The 26,693-nt window shown below is 57.8% G+C and overlaps 2 protein-coding genes across 2 annotated transcripts in view; both read right to left on the reverse strand.

The window, feature by feature from the left end:
* The window catches only part of Timp2 (TIMP metallopeptidase inhibitor 2), a 41,577-nt gene that overhangs the window by 4,571 nt on the left and 10,313 nt on the right, over positions 1-26,693 (reverse strand). The window contains exons 2-3 of the mRNA XM_046446662.2: positions 6,805-6,905; positions 4,982-5,090 (exon numbers count right to left, since the gene is read on the reverse strand). Of these exons, the coding sequence (XP_046302618.1) occupies positions 4,982-5,090; positions 6,805-6,905 (210 nt within the window). The remainder of the gene's footprint in view (positions 1-4,981; positions 5,091-6,804; positions 6,906-26,693) is intronic.
* On the reverse strand, positions 17,166-21,939 carry Cep295nl (CEP295 N-terminal like). The gene has a single exon (XM_046446661.2). The coding sequence runs from the start codon at positions 18,812-18,814 to the stop codon at positions 17,210-17,212; it is 1,605 nt and encodes a 534-aa protein (XP_046302617.1). The 5' UTR covers positions 18,815-21,939; the 3' UTR covers positions 17,166-17,209.

Raw genomic sequence — 26,693 nt, forward strand, 5'->3', positions numbered from 1 at the left:
TCGTGAGCATTTCTCCCATTTGATGTTGAGCTTGTAATCCTGCATTTGGAGCAAACTCGTGGGATTTTTTAGAAATTAGAGATCTGCCCTAACTCCCTTCCCAGGGCACAAGGAGGCACTGTTCCTTGCTTGTTCCTTGACTCAGGACTCTGCTCCCGCCCTCCATTTGCTGAAGACATCACTGTTGGTGACAGCCTGGCATTAGCCACACAGGAGAAAAAGAACCAACAAGAGTGTGGAACCTAACGGCGCCTCTGGAGGTCGTTTAGAAACTGCTCGGGCTCCGTTACCATGGCGCCTTGTCAAGAGACACGCAGGCCCAGGGAGGGCGAGAGCCTGGCAGAGCCGACAGAGGCCCTGAGAGGCAAGCAGCTGAAGGTACCCTGAGCACCTCTGCCCACAAAGCATCAGCATCAGCTTAAGGACCTTGGGCACAGCTAGCTCTGGAGAATCCACAGATAGAAAAGTACCAGTGCAGCTGGCCGGCCGCACCCCATCCTGAATAGCGAGACTGCCATCTGCAGCCTGGGAAATACAATGGGCTTGTTCGGGTTGAGTGGGCACGGGTGACATCCGCGGGGCTGGCATGCTGCTCCATGCTGCAAACCCCCTGGGTCTGAATTCTCATGCTTTTACTTCTGTGTAAGCTGATCCTCTTACTTTTGGGAGCTCAATTTTCCCTTTTATCTGTTTAGATTTATATGACATTCTGTGAAGGAGAGGGATCAGGAAGCAGTACTACTGTCAGGCTCAGTGGCACTCACCTGTCATCCCCACTACTCAGGAGGCTGAGGCAGAGGATCCCTAGCATGAGGCCAGCCTCAGCAACTTAACAAGACCATGTCTCAAAATATGAAACACACACACACACACACACACACACAGAGCTGGGAAAATAGCCTGGTGGTAGAGCATCCCTGGGTTCAGCCCACAGGACCAAAACAAAACAAAAAGCATATTATTACTGTGTCATGTATGCTAAGTCCTATAACTTAAAAAGAAAACCATTTAGGTGGCCTTGCACAGGTCGAAAATAGATACTTGATTATTTCCCCTCTAGACCTGGGGCCATTTTCTATGAGTTGGGGGTAGAGAAGGAAAGAGTGAAGTAGAGGTGGCCAATGGTCCATCCCTGAGTCCCGGTGTCCTCTGGCACTTACCACCTGTACAGGTGTACCACTGCCCCTTCTCACCCAAGGTCACCATTACCATAGACAGGCTGAGTTTCCTTTCCAGCCGTGCCCTCCAAACCTCTATGGTGGCTTCTACTGTGCACTCAGCTGGCCTCTTACCCCACCTTCCAACAGCATTGGTCTCCTACGCTTCTAGCTCCCAGCCAGGTCATAAGCGCAACGGGTCAGGATCGTGTTGTGACCCTTTTCGACCCACAGTTCCTTGCATGTGGTCATTTTCCACTGAAAGTTCTCTGACTGGGGTGTGGGCCCTGGCCACTATCTGCTTCTTATCCTGCATTCTGCAGCTGTCTTCCTCTTCCGTCTTGCCCTCCAATCCCCCCTGCCTCGGAGGACTGGCAAAGGGAGAAGTGGAGATGAAATGCAAATTTGGTGTTCAGTGGCCCTCGGGCTGGGCTAAGGTGCACTCTTGGGGTGTCAGAGGACACCCTTTAGTCTGATGGAGACTCGGTTGGGCTTCCATGACCTGGACATCTCTTGCCACATTTTATTTATGTCTGTCTTGGAAAAAAGCAAAGCATGATTCTTGGATACAGAAAAACAGGAATGAATTCAAATGTGTAAGTAAGACTTGTATGTTTACTGTTCCTCTCAGAGAAGAGGACGGGAGAAGAAAATCACAGGCCCATTCTGTAGGAGTTCCTGGACGCGGTCTCGTGGTGCCCGACTCGGCATGTGAAGCTGAGTCACCACCCCGGGAGGAGATGGGCCGTCTTGGGCCCTGCGGTCGTTCCTGGGGCCACAGCCAGCCCGAGTGGCTGACTGTGCCCCGTGATTTCTGGTTAGCCCCTGACTAAGGGACCCATCCTGACTCCAGAGAACTGGATTAGGTTCTGTGCCTCAGGAAGTAAAGGCCAGATTCAGCCTGGAGTCACCTGACAGTTGTGCACGTGGCGAGTTGGACCAGAGAGTTTTCTCAGTCACGGGCTGAGTGAGCCGCAGCGGGCGATGGCCTCACTCCTGCTCCCTCCCATGGACAGCAGGACGAAGCCAAGTGCCCTGGCTAAGAGAGTGACTGGGTTATGGGCTCAGTCTTGTCACTGAGCTGTCCCAAAGATGGTCCTCAGGGAAGAGACCCAGCGGAGCCCTGAGAGGGACACCTTGTGCTGTCCCAGACACAATCAGTCTCAGTTTTTCAAGGACATCTTCCTACTGAGGGTCCTTGCAGCAGACCCTTCCCCTCATTCTGCCGTGTTGCTACCCAGCTCCTTCTACCCAGGACCAGCGCTGCACCAGTTTTTCATTTGGTGCCAGGACACGCGCACAGGATGTCGCCACCTCGGATCTAAGAAGTGAATTATTAGCTGCCTCTGAGTAAGGCCCGCCCAGGGTGCCCACGTCTCTGAGACCCCCACCTTCTTCCTCACAACCACCATGGGGGCAGACACTGCTGTCATTGTCCCCAGTGCAACCCCAGGCCTGGGAGGCACCGACAGGTGTAGTCACCTGGCCGAGGTATCGGGGCCTGGCTTCCCCCTCTGCATGCACCTGCCGGCTCTGTCGTACCAGCCCCTGCGGGCCACGCGGTGCCATTGATTCTGCATCATCCTGGAAACCTCGGGACGCTTCTCTGAGATGCTGGCCAGCGCCTCAGTTAGTCAACGGGAATGGTAACAAGGTGAAACCGTGCACGGGGTCCCACAGAGAAGAGCATCACAGGTTTTGAAAACTTAAAAATGTAGGTTCATAAAAAGCAAGTTTCCGACACACGCTACAACAGGGATGGGCGGGGAGGACGCTGCGCTGCGTGAAACAGGCCAGTTCCCAGGGACGGAGAGCAGAAGGCAGGAGTGGGGCGGGGAGTGGGGACCTCTTGGCTAATGGGGGCAGCTTCAGTTTGGGATGATGAAGAAATTCTGGAAATGGATAGTGAAAGTCACACAACACTGTGATGTCCTTAAAGCCACTGAACGGTACACCTAGCAGTGGTTGCAATGGTCAATTTATATCACATAGACTTTACTGCAATTTTAAACAGCATACAACACATTTTAGAAGTGTCTTTTATCCATGACCAGTGAGGAAATGAAAATGTGCTCTGGGTAATGTGCAAATGGAAGGCAGTCCAGGTGACGGGCATGCATTCCCTGCGAGACTGTCTTTTCTAGCGCTTTTATCTTTTTTACAGTTTGGACAGATTCAGGTTTTAGCAAGACTATGAAATATGTGTTGTAGCGAGGTGGTGCACACCTGTGATTCCAGCAACTTGGGAAACTGAGGCAGGAGGATCACAAGTTCAAGGCCAACCTCAGCAACTTAGGAGACTCCTGGGTTCAATCCCCAGTACAAAAAAAAAAAACAAAAAACAAAAAAACAAGTGTGTTGTGTTATTTGTACAACTGTCTTCTTGCTGAGCCTGGGGACAATCTGATGGGCCTGTGTGTGGGGACAGTGCAGGACACTTGGCAGTTGTGAAGGAGGCTCTGATGGACAAGGTGGAGGATGGGCGTCTGTATAGCCATTGGAATGATTCGGCCTTCTGTCCTAACAGACTCCCAAGGCTCTGATAGGACTCAGAGGCCTGTTCCTTACAGAAAAGGAGTGAGCCCAACTGATTTTCCTACTGTGTTCCCCAAGTAAGCAAAACAGAGGGATCACCAGTGGTGAGCCACACGCCAAGGCCCTGAGCGGCTCTGCCCTCGCCCTCTCTGTGGCCTGCAGCTTCTGGGAGCTCTCAGGGGCCATGGAACAGGGCAGGAGCCATGTCTGCAGCAGAGTCTGTGAGTTGGGGCTCCCAACTGCTGGTCATAACCAGCTCACCGTCCCTCCCCAGGAACTGCCGCAAAGGGCCATGTGGGCTGGACTCTCCATCCCACACCATAGCGGGCAGTGGTCCATGCTCAGGACCACTGGGCAAGGGGCAGTACTGCCTGACCGCAAAGGACCCCAGGAGATGAAAATGGCATCCAGAGGGTCCCTTTGCAAAGGAGGCATCTGTCCTAGCTGCCGAGGCACAGCCTCCCGAGTGTGTGCTGACCAGCTGTTGGCCGCCTCTGGAAGGAGGCTCTGCCTTGGACTGAGAGCTGCGAGGGTTCTGGTTAGAGGTTGGCCCTCAGCCCTGGCCGCACACCAGGCTCTCCTGGAGAGCTGTGAAACACGGACACCTGGGTCCCAGCCCTCCAGGTCCTGCTCGGTTGGTCTGCGCACAGCCTGGGCCTCAGGGGTCCTACCAGCTTCCTGGGCAATCCCCGTGGACGGTCGAAGGAGGGCCACGGGGCGAGGTGTGGGGGCAATGAGAATTCCGAATCTTGAACCAAAGGGACAAAGCCACAGAAGCTGCTGATGGGAACCTGGCCCCCACCGATGGGCAGGCAGCCCAGTTCACGGCCCTTGGCAGGGACGTCGCGGGGCTGTGCTGAGGAATGTCCAGCCACCGCCCTCCTGGAGGAAAAGCTCAGTTTGGGGCATTTGCTGAATTCTGGGTGGAAGTGCTCCCACCTGGGCCAGTTTCAATGTGATCTCAACCAGCTCGCCCGACTGAAAACAGCAACCAGGTGCCTGGGCCACCTGCCTCACCCCAGTTTCCCACGCCTGTAACCTGGGGACCACAACAGCACACTCGTGTGGGGAAGCTGTGAGAGTCCCGGACAGAGTGGGCCCCGTGGGGTGTGTGTGCAAGTGGGCGGTGGCCCAGAGCACGTGGCTTTCCCACGCACAGTCCACGAAGCACAGGACCTGGGTAGGAGGGCGGCAGTGCAGTTGGCCAGACTGACCCTGTTAGGGACTAGGACAAAAAGGGACCCTGGGAAGCACTCACTCATCAGGGCAGGAAGTTCCCTGCCACACACCTGCAATGAGATATTCCTTCTTTCCTCCCACGTCCAGCGAGACCCCACACACTGCCGAGGAGGGGGCCGTGTAGATGAACTCTATGTCCTTGTCAGGGCCTTTGAACATCTGGAAAGACAAGGAGGGCACGTGTCAGACGGGCTGGGAATCCGCTCCCGCCTGCTGCCTGCGCAGACAAGGGCAGAAACGCGCAGGAGGGGGTCAGAAGCCCACTGCCCTGCTGAGCCGCTCAGCCACCTACCCTGGCCATCGCAGAGCAGGGCACATCTCAGTCACCTGGAAGGGACTTTCTCAGACAATACTTCTGGGCACCCCCGGAGGTCATTTCAGAATCTCTGGGCACGGGCTTGCGTCAATCCTGGAGATTCTGGCCCATCCTCCAGGACCACGACCTTTGTATATTTCCAGAAATATTCAAAGAAATATTCTGGCTTTTTTATATTAAGTCTTCTGGGTTTTAGTGCTGGGGATTGAGCCCAAGGTTTTGATGACCCTACAAACGACACACCCCCAGGAAGTTGGATGCAGCCAGGGCTACCTGATGGGAACAAGAGCAGAGAGGCACCCCTGGAATTGGGATGTAACCCCAAGGACAGAGGGGTTGGTTTACTTGTGGCCTCAGGAACGCAGCTGCTGTGTGAGCATTTCCCAGAAGCCCACAGGGAGCTTTTTAAAGAGAGTCTTAATAAGCAGTGAGCAAACCCACATGGAATGGATCTTCCCTAAAGTCATGGCCAAACAAGAAATGCCCGGGGTGGACGGCTCCAGGAGGCGTGAAGGGCACTGGCAAGGGGCTGAAGGCCCTTCTTTGGTGTTACTATCCATCCCCCCATGAGACCATGAGAGTGGATTTGCTTTTCTGCTTCAATAACAGAGAGACTTGGGCACTAAGAGACTAGGTCACCTCCTTAACATATGCCACATGTAACAATCAGGCATTCCATTGGTCTTCAGATAACATTTATTTTCTAGGACCTTTTATTTTTGTAACAAAATTAAATACGGATGGCTACAGAACTACCACTATGTTGCAAACTGGCCCTCCGGCCAGAGCCAGGAGTCTTCTCCTCTCTTGAGGGCCAAGTTGGTTGTCGTCAACCACGAGAGCATCACGTTTTCCTCCCAGGGCTGGGTTCTGTCTTTCCTCCCTCTCTCTCTCTCTCTCTCAAACACAGGTCTCTTCCCATATGCTCCTGGACATGGATGGTCCTTTGAAAATACTAACAAACTCCACCATCTCGCCCACGGGCCTGCAGCCGGACTCAGGCCTCTTTATCTGACATACCATCTTCTCTGGGCCGGTCCCACCAGAGTTTCCGTTTCTTTCCACGGCTGGGAGGCTTCCCTATCTACACCTGACTGCAGGATCCTCTTTCCCCAAATCCTTCTTCCTCTTAGAACCCGGAGCCAACTGAGCATGCGGGGCTGCAGGCACTGCCGTGTGCTCAGGCTGTATCTCCTGCTTCAACTGGGGCAGGAGGCAAGACCACGTCTTTACAGCCGCTCAGCCCACAATAGCCCTGGCATGGAGAGGCTCAGAGAAGGCTCTGTAGATACTACAGACCTGTGTGATGTGCGTGGAGGCTGTGCCACCAATTTGTCACCCATCAAAATAAAGGTGACGTGTTTCTGAAATAATGGAAGTTGCTGGGAACATACGGTCTCTGCCCAGCTTTTCAGACATTTATGGATTGAGGAGACTCAGACCTGCCTGCAGCCTGACTTTCTGCCCCACAGGCTGCTGGACTGAGTTCCAGGGACGCTGACCCTCCCTGGCCCTCCACGCCCCCGCGTGGACCTGGGACGCTGGCCGGGCTGTTACCTTTATCTGTTTGATCTCATACTGAATCCTCTTGATGGGGTTGCCATAGATGTCGTTCCCAGAGTCCACCTCCTTCTCGCTGACTGCTTTGGCCCTAATCACTGCAAAACACAAAGACATAGAGGTGAGAAGTCCAGCGTCCAGGCTCTGACCAGGGGCCAGGTGTCCAGGCCTGGGAGGTGCTGAGGCAGGTGAGCCATCCCTGGCCCTGGCTGTAAAACAAGGGACAGAGGACCCCAGACCCTGCCCAGTGCTGGCTCCCTCCTGTCCTGCGGTCTTTCAGCAAGACCCTCCTCTGTTGATGGGCCAGAGGCTCAGTGTCCCTCGTGCCCAGGTGGTCTCTTCAACAGCAGGGTGCAACCACCCATCCTGCCAAAGCTCCCGTCAGTGTCACCTGAGTGCTTGGGGCTTCCTCGCATTCTTTCTGATGCCTATTTCCTGATGGCTGGGAGCAGGTGCACAAAGGACCGGCTGCAGCCCCTGTCATTCAGGTGGGCTCAGGCGTTCCCACCGCCCTCTCTCCGTGCACTATTGGCAAACAGCTTGGGGAGCTGAGGCAGAGGAGTAGTCTTCTACCTTAAAGGGGCCCCTCCTCGACGTTTCCCCAGAGGGCCGGTGGTTCAGTGCTTACCCACTATGTGCAAGGCTCTGGTTCTCCCCCTAGTGCAAACACACACACACACACACACACTCACACACACCCCAAACAGAAAAACAAGTTTCCCTGGAAGTGTCTCTTAGAGGATGCTTGAGAGTGACATGTGTTCTCCGCGGGGGCGTGACAGAGAAGGGGTCGCAGTGCTGTAACTCACAGGGCACGGACTGTGTTAGGAAACATCTGCAGGCGGGGCTGGCAAACCTAAGGGACAGATGCCCAGGAAGGAGGCCAGACAGAAAGAGCAGCCCGGATGCAACAAGGACCAGGCTGGGAAGGTTCTAGAATGTTCTGGAGCTTGAGGCTACTGAGGGCCATCCCCTCGGGGCTTTCTACCAGCAATTGAGCCAGAACTGGGGTCCCTCCTGGAGGGCCAGAGCTCTGGGCCAGCAGTGCATGTCGCTCGGGCAGGCCCTCCTATTTTCATTTCAAGTTATCCGTGGGTGGCATGGTCTGTTTTAATGACTTTAAGGGCTTTGTCTTCCAAAGTGCAGTGGACAGGTCACTCTGGGCCAGTGTTTGTTATTTTACATGTCAGAAAAACAGAGATAAGGAAGAGATTCGTCCACCCTCCAGTGGTCGGCTTAAGTGTCTTGGAAATTCCTGGCCAGGGCTGTCATTTCCCATAGAGGCAGGGAGGTCCAGGCACATGGGAGCCCCATCTGTGTCCGTCCCTCAGACCCAGAGGTATGCTCCAGATCCCAGTCTCACCCCAGAGCCCCGCACCACACCCGTGACCTCGGCCCTGGGATCGGGCCCCACTCTCCTCTTCTGCCGGAGCTGAGTCACGGCTGGCCCAGGCCACAGGTTCCTGTTTCCCAGGCCAAGCCAGGCCTCGCCCTGAAAAGCCACATCTGGGAGAAGCCACCCGACAGGCCACCCCAGCACAGGGCGACCTGCCCTTGATCCTGTGCCTCCCAGGCTTCCTCATTCACTGCAGCCGGACGACTAGAAGTGTGTGTCCCTTCCAGCTCAAACCTCTTCCTTGGCTCCCCACTGCCCTCGCCTAAAATATGAGACCTTTGCAACCTGGTGCCAACAAGTTTCTTGGGCTGCCGCCACCCATAATCCTTGTGCTAGCCCGTGCTATGTCCCCAACCCATATTACTTTCCTGCCCAATCCCAGGTGTGCTCCCACCTCTAAACAGGCAAGTTTCTCTGCCCCAATTGCCATCTCCCCTCCCGGCCGGAGAACACCCAACCATCCCTGAAGACCCAGCTACAACAGCCCTTTCCTGTCTTGCTCTGGGAAGGCCTGTGCCCTGCAGCACTTGGGGGACTCCGCATTGCTCATCCATTCTGCTGTAAACACCTGTCCGCCTGTCTGCTTGGGGCCCTGGGAGGGCCTAGTAAGTAGAGGCTGGGTTCTAGACGTGGGACAGCCAGTACTCAGTACACACCCTTCAGCTGGAACTGGGCTGAACCTAACCACCTCCGGCCAGCAGCTCACGTAAGGCTGCCTTTGGTCCCTGTGGCCACCTGCCTAATCCATAAATCTTATTGCAATGCTGCACAAAAAAAAAATGCTTACGTGAACCAGTAAGCAACCCAGGTCAACTCTGTCACAGGGTGCCCTGTGTGTAGCACAGTCAGCTCAGGAACAGACCAGCAGAGTCCGCAGGGAGCACAGTACCCAACTCTGCCTGCTTTAGGTGCTTTTGAGAGCTTCGGTGGTCCGCTACACTGTCCGATGCTTAACACCCAAAGGTGCTCCATACATGCACCACAGGCAGTCAGAAACAAGCCAAAGGCTGCGCAAACCGCCAACAGGCCACATTCTCTCCCTCGTAGGAAGGTTCAAGCATTGGCCTCTTACAAAAGCCACTGGGGTTTTTGAAAGAGGCTGTTTCAGGGGTGGATCCCGAGTCGGGACTTTTAGCTGTGTGACCTCAGAGAGTTTCTTTGACTTCCTCTAAAAGGGAGCTAACAACCATCCCTGCAGCTCATAAGGCTGTGGTGAGGGTTGGAGGCCGGGAGACTACATGAAAGTGGCCCTCCTGCTGCACAGGCACTGAGGGCCTGGGTCGCGGGGTGCCAAATGCACTCCCAGGGTCTGGATGGGATGCAGCCCCCCCCCCCCCGAGTGCTTGCTCCACTTGGGGCTGCAGATTACAACTTTTTCAATTGTCAGAATTGATTGAAGTTCCCAGGTAAGACTAGAAGGCTAACCAAAGCCACCAGGTGCTTGCAGGGAAGTGGAGCAGATTGCAAGAATCTCCACTCCCAGCTGGGCTGCTTCTGCTCGTCCACGGAGACCCCGAATTCAGGTGCTTCAGGGTCTCTCTGAATTCTTGGTGGAAAACCACCCCCCCCCCACTTTGCAAAACGAGAGACCATGAGAAGGAAAGCATGAGGAGCAAGCCAGGCCAAGACAAAGCAGTTCTGTGGAAACCTTCCCCAGGCACTGGCCCCCAGAAATGGGCTAGGCTGATGGCTTTGGTCAGTGAGCACCTGTCACTTGTCACACAGAGGAATCTCAATGGTGACCTGCAAGGGCAGCAGGCACCTATCTGGGAACGACAGGTAGAGAAGGGGCTTGGTGAGGGTCTTGCCTGTGAAAAGCATTAGCAGCAGACCTGGCCCCAGACAAGCCGTCAGTCCAGAAAGGAGACAGGGAGGAAAACAGGGTGCTGAGAGCCACAGCCGAGTCGAGCCACAGCGAAGCAGAGTTTCACTGCAGTGGCAGAAAGGGAAGGAGACAGAGAGCTCTCCAAAAGCGTCTGTCCACGTGCATGCAGCGGTCATCACTTTGGGCTCCAGGACGGACCACCAAGCCAGCAGAGGAAAGCAGCGCACTCCAAAAGAGGGAGGTGCTCCCTGAGCCCGGGCCATTGACAGGATAGGTCTGGGGAAGGAACTGCAGAGAGACCCCAACCTGGGCAGAATTAAACCCAAGGCAGGGACATGCTGTGTGCTGGGGTCAGCCCATGTCCTGCCCCTGCAGAAGCCTCCCACTGGGGGACAGGAGGCAGCAGGAGGAGCAAGAGCCTTTGTTGAGATTCTTGTTCTGCTTTGTGCCCCCAAATCATGCCTCCTCCCCACCCCACAAGAGGCTCAGATCTTGCTTTTTCTTCTTTCCCTTCTGCCGTCAACACAACATCTGGGTTTCAGATCAAGGGTGAAACACTGGCTGACGAGTTCGCTGCCAGATGCTGGCTACTGGAACATACAGCCATCGACTTAATTCAAAGCACACGCAACCGCAGGGCCCCTGCCCCCATCCCTTGGGCTAAGGACACCACATGATGTCACTTCCCCTCTCGAGGAGCCTGCAAAAACAATCCCCAGGGCGCCCGGCCAGACCGGGTGGAGAAGATCGGGTGATGGAAAGTCAAGTTTGCGAAAGAGGCTGGCTGAGGCTGAGCCTCTGGGGAAAAGAAGGGACAGTGGCCCACAGTCCCTCCAAGCCACCTGTCTACCCCGTAAGTGCAGGGATCTCCAGGACTCAGAGAAACACTTGTGCAAATGAAAGTCAAAGCAGGGCCCTGATCACCTGTCCACCTGCAGGTGCTGCCTGAGGCTGGATTTGCTGAGTGTCAGCAGAGGGCACTGTCCCCCCAGCCTGCCCACCCTCTACTTAATCTCCTGCTGCTCCCTGGGAGGGGTGCCCATGGGGGAAAATACCCCCTCCCACTCATGGCCCACTTGGAGGTGAGATGAGGAGCCCAATGTGTCTTAGCACATTTGCCAAAGAACCTGCTGGCCCAAATCACCAACCGGTAGTGTCCCTCTGATGCTGGGCTGGGTGCGAGTCAGCCAGAGACCCACGACACACCAACAGGGGGCAGCAGCGAGCCGCCAGGGGCCAGCCCTGCAGAGAACTCCCCATGGGCCCAGCTGCAGACGTTCACCCCGGGCAGCTGGTCCATTTCCTTGCCCACCACTTCAGAGAAAGTTTAAAAAAGTCTTTTCCAGATGAAACCTAACCTCCACTCACTCCAGGTGAGGATTCGGTGGTTCTTGCAGTGTGGGGGTGCTGCTGGTTTACTGGGGGACTGCAAGTTTACATACCCTTTGTCTCAACTCTCCAGAGAGGAGAGGTACCACATGCCCTGCTTCAAACACACAGAGCTAGCAAAATCCTGACACCTGGGATCAGTCTCTTGTCCCTTTAGGGTGGACATCCACACCACTCAATGGCTGCCCAGACTGGCCAAGGCTGATTGATCTCTGAACTTGAACTCCTTTGTCCAAAGATCCAGTTCTTTTTTTTGGGGGGGGGGGCGTCTCAGATGCCTCTGCCCCAGCCACCTACAAACCCTCCAGGTCAGGGTCTGAGAGGGAAATGGTGCCCCACTTGATCACTCCTAGGTCCACCCCTCAGCTCGGGACAGAAGTCCAGTCGCACAGCTTCTGACTTCGCAGTAAAATGGCTGCATTGTTCAGGCTGCTGCTCTCCGTGGCTGTGGAATCTGAGGGGCGTGTGACCAAGTCATCTCACTGGGCTGTGGAGGCATCATAAGGAGCACTGGGCCCTCTCTGCGGGAGGGTGTCCACCTCTGTGAGCAGGACAGGCTGACCTTGTCAGCCTGGAGGGACAGAGATAGCCACAGCACTGCCAGGAATGGGCAGCTGGTGATCAGGACAGGGGCCTGTGTCGTAAGGACCAACCTGCTCTGGCTCACAGGTCTCAAGGCCACACCCCTCTCGGCAGATCCATACCTGGACACAGGTGCGGCTGAGCGGCTCGGAGGTGTCATAAGGAACACACCAGTGCAGGCGTGGTGCCCATAGTTCACAGGCGTGTCCAGTTTCACCTGCCACCTCCGGTGTCGCCACCCCCAGGTGTCCTCAGTACACAGTTGGGGACTACCCCTGAGCTCTGAGCTCTGCGTGCCCCGGCTCCTCACAGCTCAGCCCTTTTGGGTCAATGATGGAACAGATCTCCTGCAAGTCCATTCCTTTTAGGGAAATGAGGGGAAAGGGGCTGTCACTTAGTAATTAAAAACAGCCCCGCAGTGATGGGTGGGACCCAGGGCTTCTTCCCTCCCTGCAGCTCTGAGACCAGACTCTCCTGCCGATACCGCCAGATCTGCTCCATCCCCAGGACCCAGCAACTGGGCTTTCTGGGGAGTGGGGAACGGAGCAGACAGGCCCCCCGCAGGAGGCTCTAAACAGCACCCCAGCTCTGGGGCAGGGCTGTGCCTGTCCAGGGTGAGGACACGACCTGGCCACTGTGACTCAGGCCAGGGTGACAGAAGCCTAGGTTGGGAATTGCTCCCAGCAGATGGATTTGGGGAATGGGTTGAGGGTAGGCAGGGAGGGAGGTGCGGGTGCGAGGTGCAGAACAGGGGCAGATCTGCACAAGGCCCTGGGCCATTTTGCCACCCACAGGATGGCCCTTGGGGACCTGCCAGGCCTGCCCGCTGCCAGATTCTAGTGTGCACGTGAGCAGCTGTCCCCTGGACGCCCGTCTCCATGGAGACCAGTTCTCGGGCTCCGTTTCCTGCCCATTTGCTTTGGCTCCCTGTGGGGAGCAAGGGAGCGTCTGTTAAGATTCAGCTGCACAGAGAAGAGATGCGGCGACTCCGCCCAGCCTCCAGCCACCCGCCTCCCGCAGCCCTGGCAGGACCCCAGCCCACGCCCTGCCACCCTTCCTCCCTCTCCCTGCAGGCCAGCGAGACCTCGTGCCAGAGCCTGGGCTCCAGCCCTCCCATTCACGTGCTGCTGAATCATTTGAAAAAAATGCAGTGCTCCTGGGACAGAACAGTGGGGCTTTGTGGAGGAGCTGAGGCTCTGCAGTCCTCCGCCAGGACCCTGAGCACCAGCCAAGCCCAGCCGTGCGAACCCCACGCCCCGAGCCCAAGCGGGCAGAGGAGAGAGAGCTTGGAGAGGCGCCCAGGGAAGCCCCCGCCCCCCGCAGTCCCTCCCTGACGGCAGGCGAGGAAGGGACGGGCAGCAGCTCGGCCCTGGGCGGTCACCATTCCTCATCAGCTGACTCCTTTCAGGAGCAAACCCACGAGGGCTGGACCCTTGGACTCTTTTTCAGGCCTGGTCTACGCTGACCGTCTGAGAGCCCTGGCCTGTGCCTGGGGCCCTGAGGCATGTGGCCCGTGGGCAGGGCCCACACCCCCAGGCGGCCGTGAGGGAGGGTGGACTCTGTCCCAGCTCCCGACCACTCCTTTTCAGTGCAGCCCTCCCTGAGCAGGTGGAGAAAGGGGGTACAGTACACACAGCCCTGTCTCCTTCCTGGGAAGGCGCGGGGCTGTTCCAGGAGCCGTTCATCCACCCCCCCCCCACCCCGTGTTCTTCAGGGGACCAGCTGGAGGCCCCTCAACACCTGCGTCTTTTTAGAGGTCTTGACCTGATCTCTGTTGCCATTTTCCGCTCATTAGAGGAACTACTGCAGGTCCGAGAGGCCCCTGCCCCACCTCCAACGTTAAAAACCCAACTTTCCCATCTTCTTACACGTGTCAGGTCCTGGGTGCCAGCGTAGGCTCACTGGCTGCAGGCGGCTGGTGGGGAAGGAGAGGTGAGGAGGGAGGACCTACCCTGACCCTCAGAGCAGCCCACATGGGGTGGGGCCATGTTCAAAGCCAGGGGGCCCCAGATCTCTCTCCTGGCTTCTGTCCCTGCATCGAACCTGCCCTCAACCCGCGGACGGATAACTCGGCGGGCACACAGCTATGCTGCTGCTCCTCCGCAAACCTCTTGGGCAGGCAGGGAGCCCCGTCCACCACCAGGTCAGCTGTGAAGGCCTTTCTGAGTCACTGTGGTCTGGGGAGAAGGACCCACAGGGTGGGATGCAGGGAAGTGAGCAGAGAGCTGTCCGGGTAATGCAGAGCGTCAAGGAGGGGGGGACAGGGACGCCGTTCCCAGGGGCGGGCATGTGAGCACCACCCAGCAGAGAACTCTGGAACACGGAGAGGCCCAGGGGTGCTTCAGGAGCAGCAGAGCTCATGTCCGGGTCTCCCCGCCACCCAGCTGCACTCTGTGGACACCTTCTGGGGGCCCGGCCTTCCAGAGCACTGCCCCATGTCACAGCCAAACAGAAGCTAGGGAGGCCAGGCAAGTGGCAGGGGCCACGTGAACCCAGTCTGGATCCCCAGCTCCAGGCTGCCATGAGGCCGTCAGCGGGGACCATCACTTTGGGGAAGACTTAGAGGCACCAGAGAGGCACGAGCAAGAGTCAGGAAGTGTCCTCCTCCCTGCAGCTATGTCAGAAGGAGCGGTGGAGAGAGGGGTGGCGAGAGCCTGGGCCCAGGGGTGCCGTCAAGGCTTGGGAGGAAGCAGAGACACCCACACCCTGCAGAGTCACCAAGCAATTGTCGGGCGGCAGGGCCACGTGCTCGCCAGGACGTGTGCTCCTGGTGGAGACAGGTGCACGCAGTGGGGACCCGGGGGGGCTGAGGCTGCCCCGTGGCCCTTCACACCACCATCAGCCACCCAAGGTGACCGAGGGACAGAGCCCCCTGGGCTCCTGCAGATGGGGTGGGAAGGCCCCCGTGACCCCCTCCCAGAGAATCACAGGACGGCCATCTGTCTGGGGGAGGAAAAGTCCCAAGAGGTTGATTTATCACCCACACCACTGGCCCAGGCAAGGGCAGCCCTTTCCCCTTGGGAAAGAACGGGGTGTCTTGTCCCACCGCCAGGGGACAGTGTAGGTGTGACAGTCCTGGCAAAGATGAGTCACCTAGTTTAGCTCCAGTGTGGCCAGGAAGGGGCGACCCCTCCCTTGCGACACCCGGGCCACAAATATTGCCTTTGCAAATGGAAACAAAAACAACCCAGCTAAGGAAGTCTCGTCCACCCTCAGCCTGTGGCTTCCAGGCCAAGCCAGGCGGACCTCGGCCTCACAACGCCCGGGGCCATGCCAGCCATGCATGAAGCCCAGGACCCCACAGCTCCCTCTCTGTCTCAGACGGAGGACACTATGTGGCCAACAGGTCATCCCATGCAGGGCCAGCCTGGGCATCAGGTAAAGCCAAAGCTCCAGTGGGCACAGGGGACACGACGACCAAGATACAAACCGCCAAACCCCAAAATCTGTGGGCTGCCACCGCGGCCATCCCCGTGAGCACAGCAGTGCTCTGTGTGTTGGATGCTCTCCGAGAACCTGGCTCTGGCTTCTCAGAGCCACGCACACCTGGAGGGTATCCGGCACCCCATGGGGTTTTCTGGTCCCTGTCAGCTGTGGTGACACACTTCACTACCCACTCCGTGTATCCTGCACTGACCCTGAGGCCCATGGCTCTCCAAGATTCATCAATGGGAACATTAGAGGAAGCCCCTTCTAGGGAGCAATGGAGAGAGTGGGATCTCACCACGCCCACCCTACTGACGTGTTCTAAATCCCCAAAAGCACTTAAAAAACTTGGTGCCCAAACCTGGGATTAACCCACAAAAGCATCTACTTAGCACCCAACTTTTTGATCCAAAGGCACCGCGGATCCAGCTGTCTTTTCAGAAACAGGCACAAAAGAAGCTCTGATCCTGGGAAGGAGGCCCGGGGAGCCTCGGGACGATACCGCCCTGCAGAGAAAATGAGCCACACCTTTGTGTGGCACCGATGAATGCCAGTCCCTGTGCCCAGACTCAAAGAGGAGCTCCCAGACACCACGTGGGACAGACACCCAACCCCGGGTAGACAGTCCAGAAGCAAGTCAAACCACCCGCTGCAATGTCAATCATACGCGGACGTGCTGAGAGCCGGGCTGACCCCGAGCCCTGTGGGGACCTCCCTAGGGAGGAGGCAGGGGTGGAGAAAAGGACAGCAGCACACAGGCACAATATGTGGCTTCTCAGCAAGTACTCCAGAGCTTGGGTCTGGGTGACAGGCTCACAGTTGTTTGTTCATTACTTTGACTGAAAAATACACATGAGGTCAATAAGGCTGGTGGTGGACCAATGAGACCAAGGTGCCGAGGTATCCAAGGGCACTTGGAAGAGAAGGGGAGGTTCAAGCACTGTCCTAGCCCCAGGATCACCAAACTCTGGCCCCAGAGCCACCTCCAGCCAACAACTCTCTGCAAATCAAGCCACTCTTTCTGTGCCCTCATGAGAGTCCAGCAGTGGCAGAAGCTGCTGGCCAATCCAGAACATTTACTCTCTGGCTCTTGGCCTAAAAAGTTTGCCAACCCCTGTCCCTGTCCCTAAGTCTGCAATTGGCAGGGAAAAAAAAGACAAGCCCGCTCCCCATTGTGGGGGTCTCCCTGGCTGGGTCAAAGGTAAAACCAACAAACAGGAGACTGACCAAATACCCAGATGCCCGCCCAGCCAGCCTGCAGGGCGCACTCAGCAGGGCCGGGCTGCCTTCCTTCTCTTTCTTAGTCTCTCTCGCCCGCTCCTGCCGTCCTCCCCCAGCCACTAAGGTCACAGGAATGAAGCGTGTGGTGGACTCTAAGCAAAGTTGGCTCTGTCGTTTGAAAGGCTGAGAGGTCTTAGTGTCAGCTCTGTTAACGTCTTGGCCAGGGGCTAAGCACCAAATGATGTATCTCTTGAAACTGGGCCCCCCTGACCTGGGATGCCCCTCAAATCCCAGCATTTACTCAGCTAAAACATCCAAAGGGCAGAATCTCCCTGGAGTTTCCATGTGTGCCCAGGGCCCGTGGACACAGCCTTCCCTCTGTCTGCCCCAGACAGGCTGGACTCACTTCCCGGACCCCACAGCTTCCTACGTTTGTGCAAAGGATGGTGTGAGGACACCACTGACCTCTACAGAGGCCACCTCGACGTAAGACCCTATGGACTCAGGGACAGGCAGGCGGAACCGTGATCAGTGCTGTATTTTGCAGGGTGGACCATCGCCTTTTAACATATTCTCTGAAACTCCAGCAAGCGCTTCCTGGCCTTTTCCAGAAACTGCTCGTGCAACTTGTTCTGCTCTGAAATCTGCAGCTGAATGTCGCGGATCATCTGGTTCTGCTTGTCCTCGTCTTCGATGATGCTGCTGTTCGAGGAGGAGGTGAGCTTAACCGGGGACGGGGACACTCCGCCCTTTATCTGGTAACTGCTGGGGTAGGACTTCAGGAGGGCCAGGCGCAACCTCCTCCGCTCCTTCCGCTCTTCCTCCAGCTCGGCCGAGTAGTGGATCTCCAAGCTCATGTCTGGGAGCTCCACGGACTCAAACGAGGGCTTCTGCCTCCTCCACTCCAGCTCCAGCCTCGGCGGCTTCTGTGCGAAGGCCATCCAGTCTGCTCCGCGCGCCTGCTCCTGCAGGTGAGGCTGGGGGCAGCTGTCCATCAGTGTGGCCAGCTCGGAGGCCTCCTGCTCACACTCGGTGCTTTTAAAGAGCAAGTCCTCTTCGTCGATAGCCGTGTCCGCCTCGGCCAACGATGTCTGACTTCCGTCCTTCACTGCAGGCTGGGCCATCGGATGGCATCTGGGGAGTTCGTCCGTGCTTCGTGATTGTTTCAAATCGGTCTGGGATGACTTCTGGGAGACCTCGGCCTCTGCAGGATCCCCGGACTCACCAGCAGGCAGCGACTCCACTTCGGCCGCCCCCTCTTGTGGGGTGTCACTATCGCACCCCTGCATGACTGAAAAGACCTGCTCCTGGGGGTCAGGGTCCGTCCTGGACCTTGAGTCCAGGTGCTGATTCAAGTGCCTCTTGAGCTTCCTGTTTGAATTAAACAGCTGCTCGAAGGCCAACTCCAGCTCTCTCTGCCACCTGTTCTTGGTGATGCACTTGTCTGGAGTCGTGGGGGCCACGGCTTCCCTCTTGTGGGTGGAGCTCGCTGGCCACAGCCGCTGGAACTCCTCCAGTCTGTCCCTGGGACCCTGGTTCTCGGAGATGTTCCTCAGGCCTCTGGCAAAGTGAACGGTGGTGCCCTTTCCCGCCTTCCTCCTCCCCTCCCGGGCTCTCTGCTTCTCCTGCAGGCCCCTGAGTTCTCCCCCCGTGGCCAGCTGTGGCTTCACACTTCTGCCCACCCGAGGGGTCACAGGCTGGCGGCCGCTGCTGGTCTTGCTTGAAGGCACCCGTTTCCGTTTACTCTTCTCGGTGGGACCCAGACCCCGGGGTTTGGTGTCCCCCTGCCTCTCGGAGCCCACTGCTTTCCTCTGGGGCTTGGGGCGTCGGGCTTGCTGCCTGGGCGGCTCTTCCTGGTGACTCTTGGGTTCTCGAAGGGCCACTTTGTGCTTTTCCTTCACCTTCGGGGACCTTTCTGCTCCTCGCGGGGCAGGCTTCTCCAGGTCGGCCTCGGCCTGGGCCTGGGCCTGGTTCTCCACCGCCCACCCTGCTGTGGCCCCCCCCAGCACGTGGGTGGAGCAGAGCTGCTCCGGGTCCTCGAGGAACTGGGCCTCCTGCCACTCCGCCTGCAGCTCCTGGGCCAGGTGCAGCAGCTGCTGGGCTCTCCACTGCAGGTTGGGCCTCCTGGGCAGAGGGCTATCGTCTTCGCGTTCTCCGACTTTCAGCATCGTGTGCTTCTGCCTCAGCAGCGTGACTGGGTCGTGGGGCGAGGAGCCGGGCAGCAGGGCTCTCTCTGAGGTTCTCTGCCTTCCCGTGAGCTCTTCTTCCAAGGGCAAGCGGCTGCAGCCAGAGTGAGGCTTCTATTGACCGGGGACCATAGAGGCCACTGCTGTTCACGGGGAACCTACGAGGGCAGGAGGACACACGCAGCTTCCCGAGCGCTCTCAGGAGAGTGGGCAAGACCCTGGAGACAAGGGCACACGGGAGTCTTAGTCGGGGATACACTGAAGCATGCGCTCCAGGTCTCTCCCCGACCTCTGCCCACCAAGGCCCACTCTGTCCCCAATCACTGAAAAGTCACAGCCTTTAGGACAGTGGTTTTCTATGGGGTGTGGTTTGGCATCCAGAGGACATTTGGCAACATCTGAGGATGTTTTTGGAGGTCACACCTGGAGAGGAGGTGCTCTAGGCTGGACAGAGGCCAGGGAGGCACAGAATGGGCCCCGTGCCAAAGGGGGAGCTGGCCAAAATGTCAATAGTGCCAAGACGGAGGCCGAGGCACATGTTAGGGTCCAGGTGGGGGTGGGAGGGTGCAATCGGAAGCACTCACCTGGGGAGGGCAGGGACGAAGCATGGCCTTGAGGGGAGGGACCTTGTGAATCAAAGAGGAGGCGGCGGGGGAGGGAGGAGCTCGCCAGGCAGCGCCTGTGTGCGTCTGTGCAGGTTGGTGTGTGCAGACAGATGTGTGCACCCGCCTGCGTGTCTGTGCGTGTGGGTGCGGGTGTGCACGATTGGTACTTGAATCCAATACAAACCCAACGGAGAGAGGAGCAGGGTTCCAAGTCTTTTCAAGGTCCCCGGCTCTCTCTCTCTCCGTGTGACTATCAGAGGACTCCCATAGGTCTCCCTGGCACCAGGAAGGGCCTGTGCTTGCTAGGCCTACCTGGGGGAGGAAGTGCATGTCCCCAGGTCTGTGGCCACTTGGCGTTGATGCCAGAAGCAGCCGGATTTGTGAGCTGCAGCGGCTGCTTCCCGGATACTGCAGGCCAACCCTCTCGTTTTGAGCCTGTGGAACCAGGCTCAACAACTTGAGCCCAAAGAGGTGGCGGCACACAGGAAGTAGCAGCTCATCCATGTTCCAGCCAATGTTAACCGCCTGGGCTCCCCGGGGGCACCTGGTACCCCAACGGTTCATTTATTTTGTATTGTAAACCTGGGAGGGAAGGAGCTGTTATCATCCCTGGTTCACTGATGGGGAAACTGAGGCAGGGAGGGAGGAGGACACTTGAGCAGGTCACACAGCTGGGCCAACTGCTGTCCGGGTAGACCACGGCACCACAGTTGGTCACACTGACGCTGGCTTTGACTGAACATTCGGGGGGGGCGGTGTCCTTGCACCTCTTGGTAAATCGGGCCACTGACTGCAATCATACGCAAGAGCAGTGGCTGATGTCAGGTTCCACAGGGCCAGGACAGCAGGAGGGAAAGCTGGGTCTCCACAAAGGTGACACGTGGCTCAATGGGGAAAAGAACAGTCTGTGTGTGTGTGTGTGTGTGTGTGTGTGTGGTGCTGGGGATGAACCCAGGGCCCTGTGCATGGGGGACAAGCCCTCTACCAACTGAGCTGTGTCCCCAGCCCTTTGTGTTTTTTTCTTTTTTCCCCAACAAATCACACTGTAACTATGCACACGCAAAACGAGGAATCTCAATCCTTCATCACACCATACACAACAAGACGAACTCACAAGGGGTCACAGACCTTCACGCAGGGCTTAAGTGCTCAGAAGGAAACACAGGTGGCTCCTTCCAGGCCTTGACTTAGTCAAAGAACATTCAGATACAATCCCAGAAGCTCAAGCAGCAGAGGAGGAAATGGACACACAGGAAAGTTAACACCGCTGGGCTCCGAAAGGCACTCCTGGCCCAGTGAGGATCCCGCATGGATGTACAGACATCTGCAGATCATGCACCCAAGAGCCGACTCCAGCCCAGAACACTGAACCTCGCTTACAACTTAATACGAAGATGAATAACCTAATTCACAAATGGGCGACAGATCCAAGTGGACGTTCACCAAAGGAGACAGATGTACGCTGATGCCGGCTGTAGGCTTCCCACAGCAGCAGTCCTCAGGCCAATGCCAATGAAGCCACAGCGGAAGCCCACTTCACATGCTGGGTGACTACAGTTCCAGGGACAGTCAACGACGACGGCAAGTGTTGGTGAAGAGCTGGGGAAACTGGGACCCTTCCAGGGGTTGGTGGAATGCAGACGGCAGCCACTTTGGAAAACAGCTGGCGCTGTCTTTAAAAGGTCAGCACAGACTCACCCCGTGACCCAGCAAGCCCATCCCTGGCCACGCCCAGGAGAAACGGAAGCGCTTCCAACCAAGAAGTCATCGAGGCTCCATGGGGTGGGAGACTTTTCCCGCTCACGAAGGAGCTGGGTTTGAATCTGGGTCTCATGGGTCCTTCCTCTGAGACTGGCCACAGGGGTGTCCAAAGAGGCGAGGAGGGAGCTGGGCTGCTGGGAACGTCCCTTTGTCTGTCTCAGGAGACCCCTGAGAGAGTGGGGCTCATTGCACCCCAAGGAGCCAAGTCTATTTCTGAGCCTGGAGCCACCGACTCCCGACCTTTATCAGCAGGTGACAACCATTAAGACGTGGCCTCAGTGACTTCTACAGGAGTGTCCCCGCCCCAAGCTCAGTTCATGACCTACATTTAGGGAGCTTTGAGGTGAAGTCGGGAAATCAGTCAGTTCCACAGCTCAGAAATTGGGGACCCAGGACACCCTAAGGTGTACCCTTACTGCCATGTTCTCAGAGCCTCCTGTGGCCCCTGCTGTCCCCCCGTGCCCTCCACCATGTACCACCGTGGGACCAGGACAGGGTCCACTTGGGTCTGGCCAGGAAGATCACTAAGCCTTCCTGAGCCTGAGGTGGCCAGGGGTAGGAACCCCTGGACACCCCCTCCTGGAGTGTCTACCCTCCAGTCTCCTAGGGGCTCCCCAGCCCTGCAGGACAGGCTGCCAGTGCCCTAGGAAGGACACTCACCAGGCGAGAGGTCATGCTTCTGGCTGAGGCCCACTGCACAGACCACCTGTGCTCTGCTGGCTGACCGTCCTGCACAGGGTAGTCCCCTGGCCACACTCCCGCCCCCCCCATCCCTGTGGAATATTCTGAGCATCCCCTCGTGGCCCCTGCCAAGGAGCAGACGGGCTGCCGGTCACTGCTGCCTTCAACCTGTCTGGGAAACCACAGCCCTTTCCCCACAGGCACTGCCCTCGGGGCACCAGGAAGGCAGGGTGGACACCTGTCTGGCCTTCCTGGGGCACCAGAGCCTCCGGGACCCTGGGCCCATTCTCTCTCCTGCTCTCTGCAGCCCTGTGACCCCAGCAGGTGGAGCTGGCCCCAGCAGCCACACCCAGCCGCAGCCTGGACAGTTTTTCAGCAGGTGCAGAACCTAACCCTGCCTTGAGGACGCCCCCTGCACAGGTAGCAGGGAGCACAGGCCCCCTCCCAGAGGAGACCCCAGGGCCTCTGAGCTGCCCGGGCAGCGGGCGTCTGCAGCAGGCCCCAGTGGAGTCCAGGAAAGCATCATGATCAGAGCCTGCGGAAGGCGCCAGGAACAGGCGCGTGCTCAGAGAGGCCCGGGGCTGGCTGCAGGACGCAGGCTCCTGTGGGCGCCCTGAACAGGCCCGGCCCCCGCTTCTACAGGAGAGGCACCTGCTGCCCACACAGGGGCAGCAAGGCGGGCATGGTGCAGACCACGCCCACGACCTCAGGGCCAGTTCCCTCAGGATGGTCACACAGCTAAGTGGTGGCCATCATGACCAAGACTCAGGCCCTGCAATTATGACAATGCTGCCAGGTCCCCCAAGTGTGACAGCCACGGGGCTAAATCTGCCCTTGACCCTCGGAGACACTGACCCTGGCACACAATCGACGCAGCCATGCCATGTCCTACCCGAATGCGAGCTGACAGCAGGGAGGGGGGCCATCGTGGGGACAGCAGCAGGACTCGGCTGCCTCTCTCCATCCTCGGGTGGCCCTCATCCCTGTCCTCCCCACTCTGGCTTCCAGGGGCCTCACGCACACCATCTTCTTGGCTGGAACCCATGCCAACGTTGCCCCCGGGTGATCCCCTGAGGCCGTGTGCCATTTTGTAGATATTTAACTAAACCAGTTAACATACAGGGAGAGACAGGGCCACATGTAGCTGGCCAGGAGGACGCGGCCTCAGTGACCACACAACTCTGGCCGATGACAGACCTGTGTGTGTTCAGGTCCACAAGCTTCACACACACACCCTTCCACACCAACTCGCTATCCCACCAGGGGTGGATGGTGAGGCTGGGCCTATCCATGCTTTCTGATGGGGAAGCAGAGACTCAGAGAGGTTGAATACATTGCCTGAGGTCACACAGCTCAAGGGCAGTGTTGCAAGGACTCACCTCTGAGCAAGCAGACCCCTAGTCCCAGACTCCTCATCTGCAGCCGGGGAAGCCAGAGCTGGAAGCCACTTTTGTAGCACAAGTGGACTTTGGCCTGGGCTTCACTGTCCTTGCCTGACCTCTGACCTCCCTGGTCCTCCAGTGACCATGAGAGGCATCTTTGGGGAAGTGAATGGACTGTGAGGCTGCAGTCTAGTCGGTCCACCCTAGTTTGAATGGACTGGCTGGTGGTAACTGGGCAGCTGGGGTGTGGCTGGGGGAGGCGGGTCCCCTGCAAGGGAGCATCTGCCCTGGGCCCTTCCCCTCTCCCTGCTTCCTGACTCCACCATGAGCTGAGCAGCTTTCCGCTGCCCCTCCCCTCGCCTCAGGCCCGGAGCAGTGGAGTGGCCGTCCATGGACTGAGGCCTCGGACACCCGAGCCACAGATAAACCCTCCTTCCTCCAGGTTGTTGTTCTCGGTTGTGTTGGTCACAGTGAGGCTAAGCTGCCTAACAGTGTGTTTGCCGGGGGCACTACAGGGCCTGAGAGTCCATCAGATGGACCACCCACTTCCGGTTCAAATATTCCATTCCTCGGAGTGTTTTACAAGGCCAGGTCTCGACTCTCGGTAAGTCCCTTCGGATTCAGCAGGTCTGGGGTGGGGCCGAGATTCTGCATGTCCCAAGTGCACCCCCAGCCCACAGACCACAGCACACGTGTCCCCCAGAGAGGCCATGCCTTGCTCTGCCCGCCTCCCCCAGCAGTTGCTGAGCCTGAGCATCTCTCACCTGAGCCCCCCAGGCCCCCAGCTGTCTCCCTCTGGCCCTGCCCTTTGCCGGCAGCCCTTTCCACAACACGGCTGCAGCCTCCGCCTACCCAGCCGACCTGTGCCGATCGCCCACGGTCCTCACCAGCAAGTCCCCAGATGTGGCCCATGGCTGCCTGCAGCACAAACACCTGGGCTGCGAGTGAGAGGGCAGGTTCCTGGCCCTGCCCCTGACGGAGCCTACCCACTCCAAGCCACAGGGCAGGGACGTGCTCTGTCCACCAGGTCCCCTGTCATCCTCAGGCCAGGAACACTGAGCCATCCCTGTGGCTCCCTCCCATCCTGTCCGGGAACGCTGCATCCCGGGCAGGGCTGGCCAGGCTCTGCCGCCCCCCGGCACACCACCAGCCCAGCATCTAAACTGTGCCCACATGGGCTCCTCTTCATGAGATGGACATGGCCTTCCCCCGTCCCCCTCACACTGCCCCAGCCCAGCCCAGTCCCCCTCCCTGAGGACGCAGTGCCCTCCAAAGCCACAAGCAGACTTAGCACAGGGCTGCCCAGTGAGCACCTCTTTGAAACACATCAGTCAGCTACAGAAAGGCTCGGCTAGCTGGCGTCCACCACGAGGCCGTTCCCACACAGGCAGAGCTTAGGATCTCATGCGTGGAGCTGGACATTCCCCGTCTTCCGGGAGCACACAGACTACGTGTAACTTGACCTTTGGTTATAAAAGGACTCTGAATTTCTTTGGGATGATAACATGGGGATCTTTCGGGGATTTTAAGATGCATAGAGCAGAGACCCTGAAACTAGGTGACCCCAGAATGTGATCTGGGTGCAGGTAAGGCCCATTTTTAAATGGGTTTCTTACAGCTTCCCGTGTCCTCCCAGGTGGTAGCTCTACGGCTGCCTCTCTCGACAGCAGCCCGCCCCTCGAGACTGGCCCGCACTGGCACCCACACCAGGAAGCTGGGCACGCTGCGTGGAACACTGGAGGAAACGGGGCGGAGGCACTGACGGGCTCTGCCATGCACCAGGCACCTGAGTTCCATCGAAGCTCATCCATTCTAAGATGCGGACCCCACAGGACACTGAGGCCCACAGGAAGACACTAAGTCAGCCACAAAACTCCAGGTGGGAAGATGTCTAACAGCTTACATCCTGGCTAGATCTACCAAGAGGAGATGTATGGAACACACCCCAAACCACCCGTGGGTCCCCAAATACACGTACGTAGGCAGCCTGGGCCTTACCTGCACTCAAAGGAACACCCAGAACAAGCAGGTGGTGGTCCAGCCAGGCCTGCACTGGCCACACCTCACGAGGACACCAAGGTGCCGAGGGCAGCCAGGCCATCCAAAGAGCACATGCCTGTCCCTAGGGTGTGACCATCAGAGGAGATGGAGGGTCAGAAATGGAGGTCAGAGGATCACAGATGGAGGTCATAGATGGAAGTCAGAGATGGAGGGTCAGAGACAGTGGGTCAGAGATGGAGGTCGGAGATGGAGGGTCAGAAACGGAGGTCAGAGGGTCAGAGATGGAGCATCAGAGACAGAGTGTCAGAGAGGGAGGGTCAGAGATGGAGCACCATAGATGGAAGGTCAGAGATGGAGGGTCAGAGATGGAGGTCAGAGACAGAGAGTCAGAGATGGAGGTCAGAGATGGGGCATCAGAGGAGATGGAGCATCAGGGGAGATGGAGCATCAGCCATGCAGCCTCAGAGATGGGGTGTCAGAGGAGACAGTCCTAGGAACTTGGAGGATGGTGCCTGGCTCACGGGGAGGCTCGGCCAAGGCACAGAGCACCTCAGAGATGTGAAGACAGTGGTGAGCCCACAGGGAACTGACAGGCAGATGCAGGTCTAACTGACTTTCACAAGGTGAGAAGAAGAGTCTGTCCTGGAAGTGGTCATGTGACAAGTCGTGGGGTCAGCATTTCAAAACCGCAGCACAACATTGAAACGATCAGGAATGAGCCCAGTGAGAAAGGCAAGAACGAGCTGCCTGGAGAACAAGGGGAGCCCGAGGCCCAGAAAGAAGGGGCAGAGGTCAGGAGGGCAGGGCAGGCCATGGACTCAGAGCCCAGGAAGGGAGTGACAGGACAGGCCGTGCACGGGAGGAGGAGTCCTAGGAACCTGGAACGTTCAGAGGAGGCCAGGCAGAGGCGTTTGCTGGGGACAGAGAAGTCCAGAATGCACTGAGGTGGACAGGGACACGGCCGTGTGACCCAGGGCAAGCTGCCCAACTTGGGGTGCCTCAGTCTGCTCATCTGTGAAACAGGGTGGTGACAGCTATGTGCACATCACACGGGGACTCCCAGGAGCCTGGCCAGCCGTTTGGGGGCGGTACTTACTGTGTGTGTCTCCAGATGATGGAGCTGGACGTCTGAGAACACATTACAGGGAGGCAGCACATGGGCAGCTGGAAGGAAGCACTTCCTACTGGGCTGTCTTGAAATCATGGGTAGGTAGTGAGAGACCCATCACTGCAGGCATCCAAGCCAAGCCCACATAGAATAAATATCACAAACTGGGCTTCACTCCACTCCTCTGAGTTCTAGCCTCTAAAACCATGCTGGGGGCCCCCGCGTGCTGACCACACCCTGGTGTTTGCTAGTTCCCAACTCGGTTGAGCCTAGAGTGTGTGGTTCCCCCAAAGCCGCTGCACTGGGTTTTGGACTGGGGGTGT

This window comes from Marmota monax, unplaced genomic scaffold, assembly GCF_021218885.2.
Source record: "Marmota monax isolate L192 unplaced genomic scaffold, Marmota_monax_Labrador192_F-V1.1 WCK01_AAM20220418_F8-fsc00353, whole genome shotgun sequence".
Taxonomy (NCBI): domain Eukaryota; kingdom Metazoa; phylum Chordata; class Mammalia; order Rodentia; family Sciuridae; genus Marmota; species Marmota monax.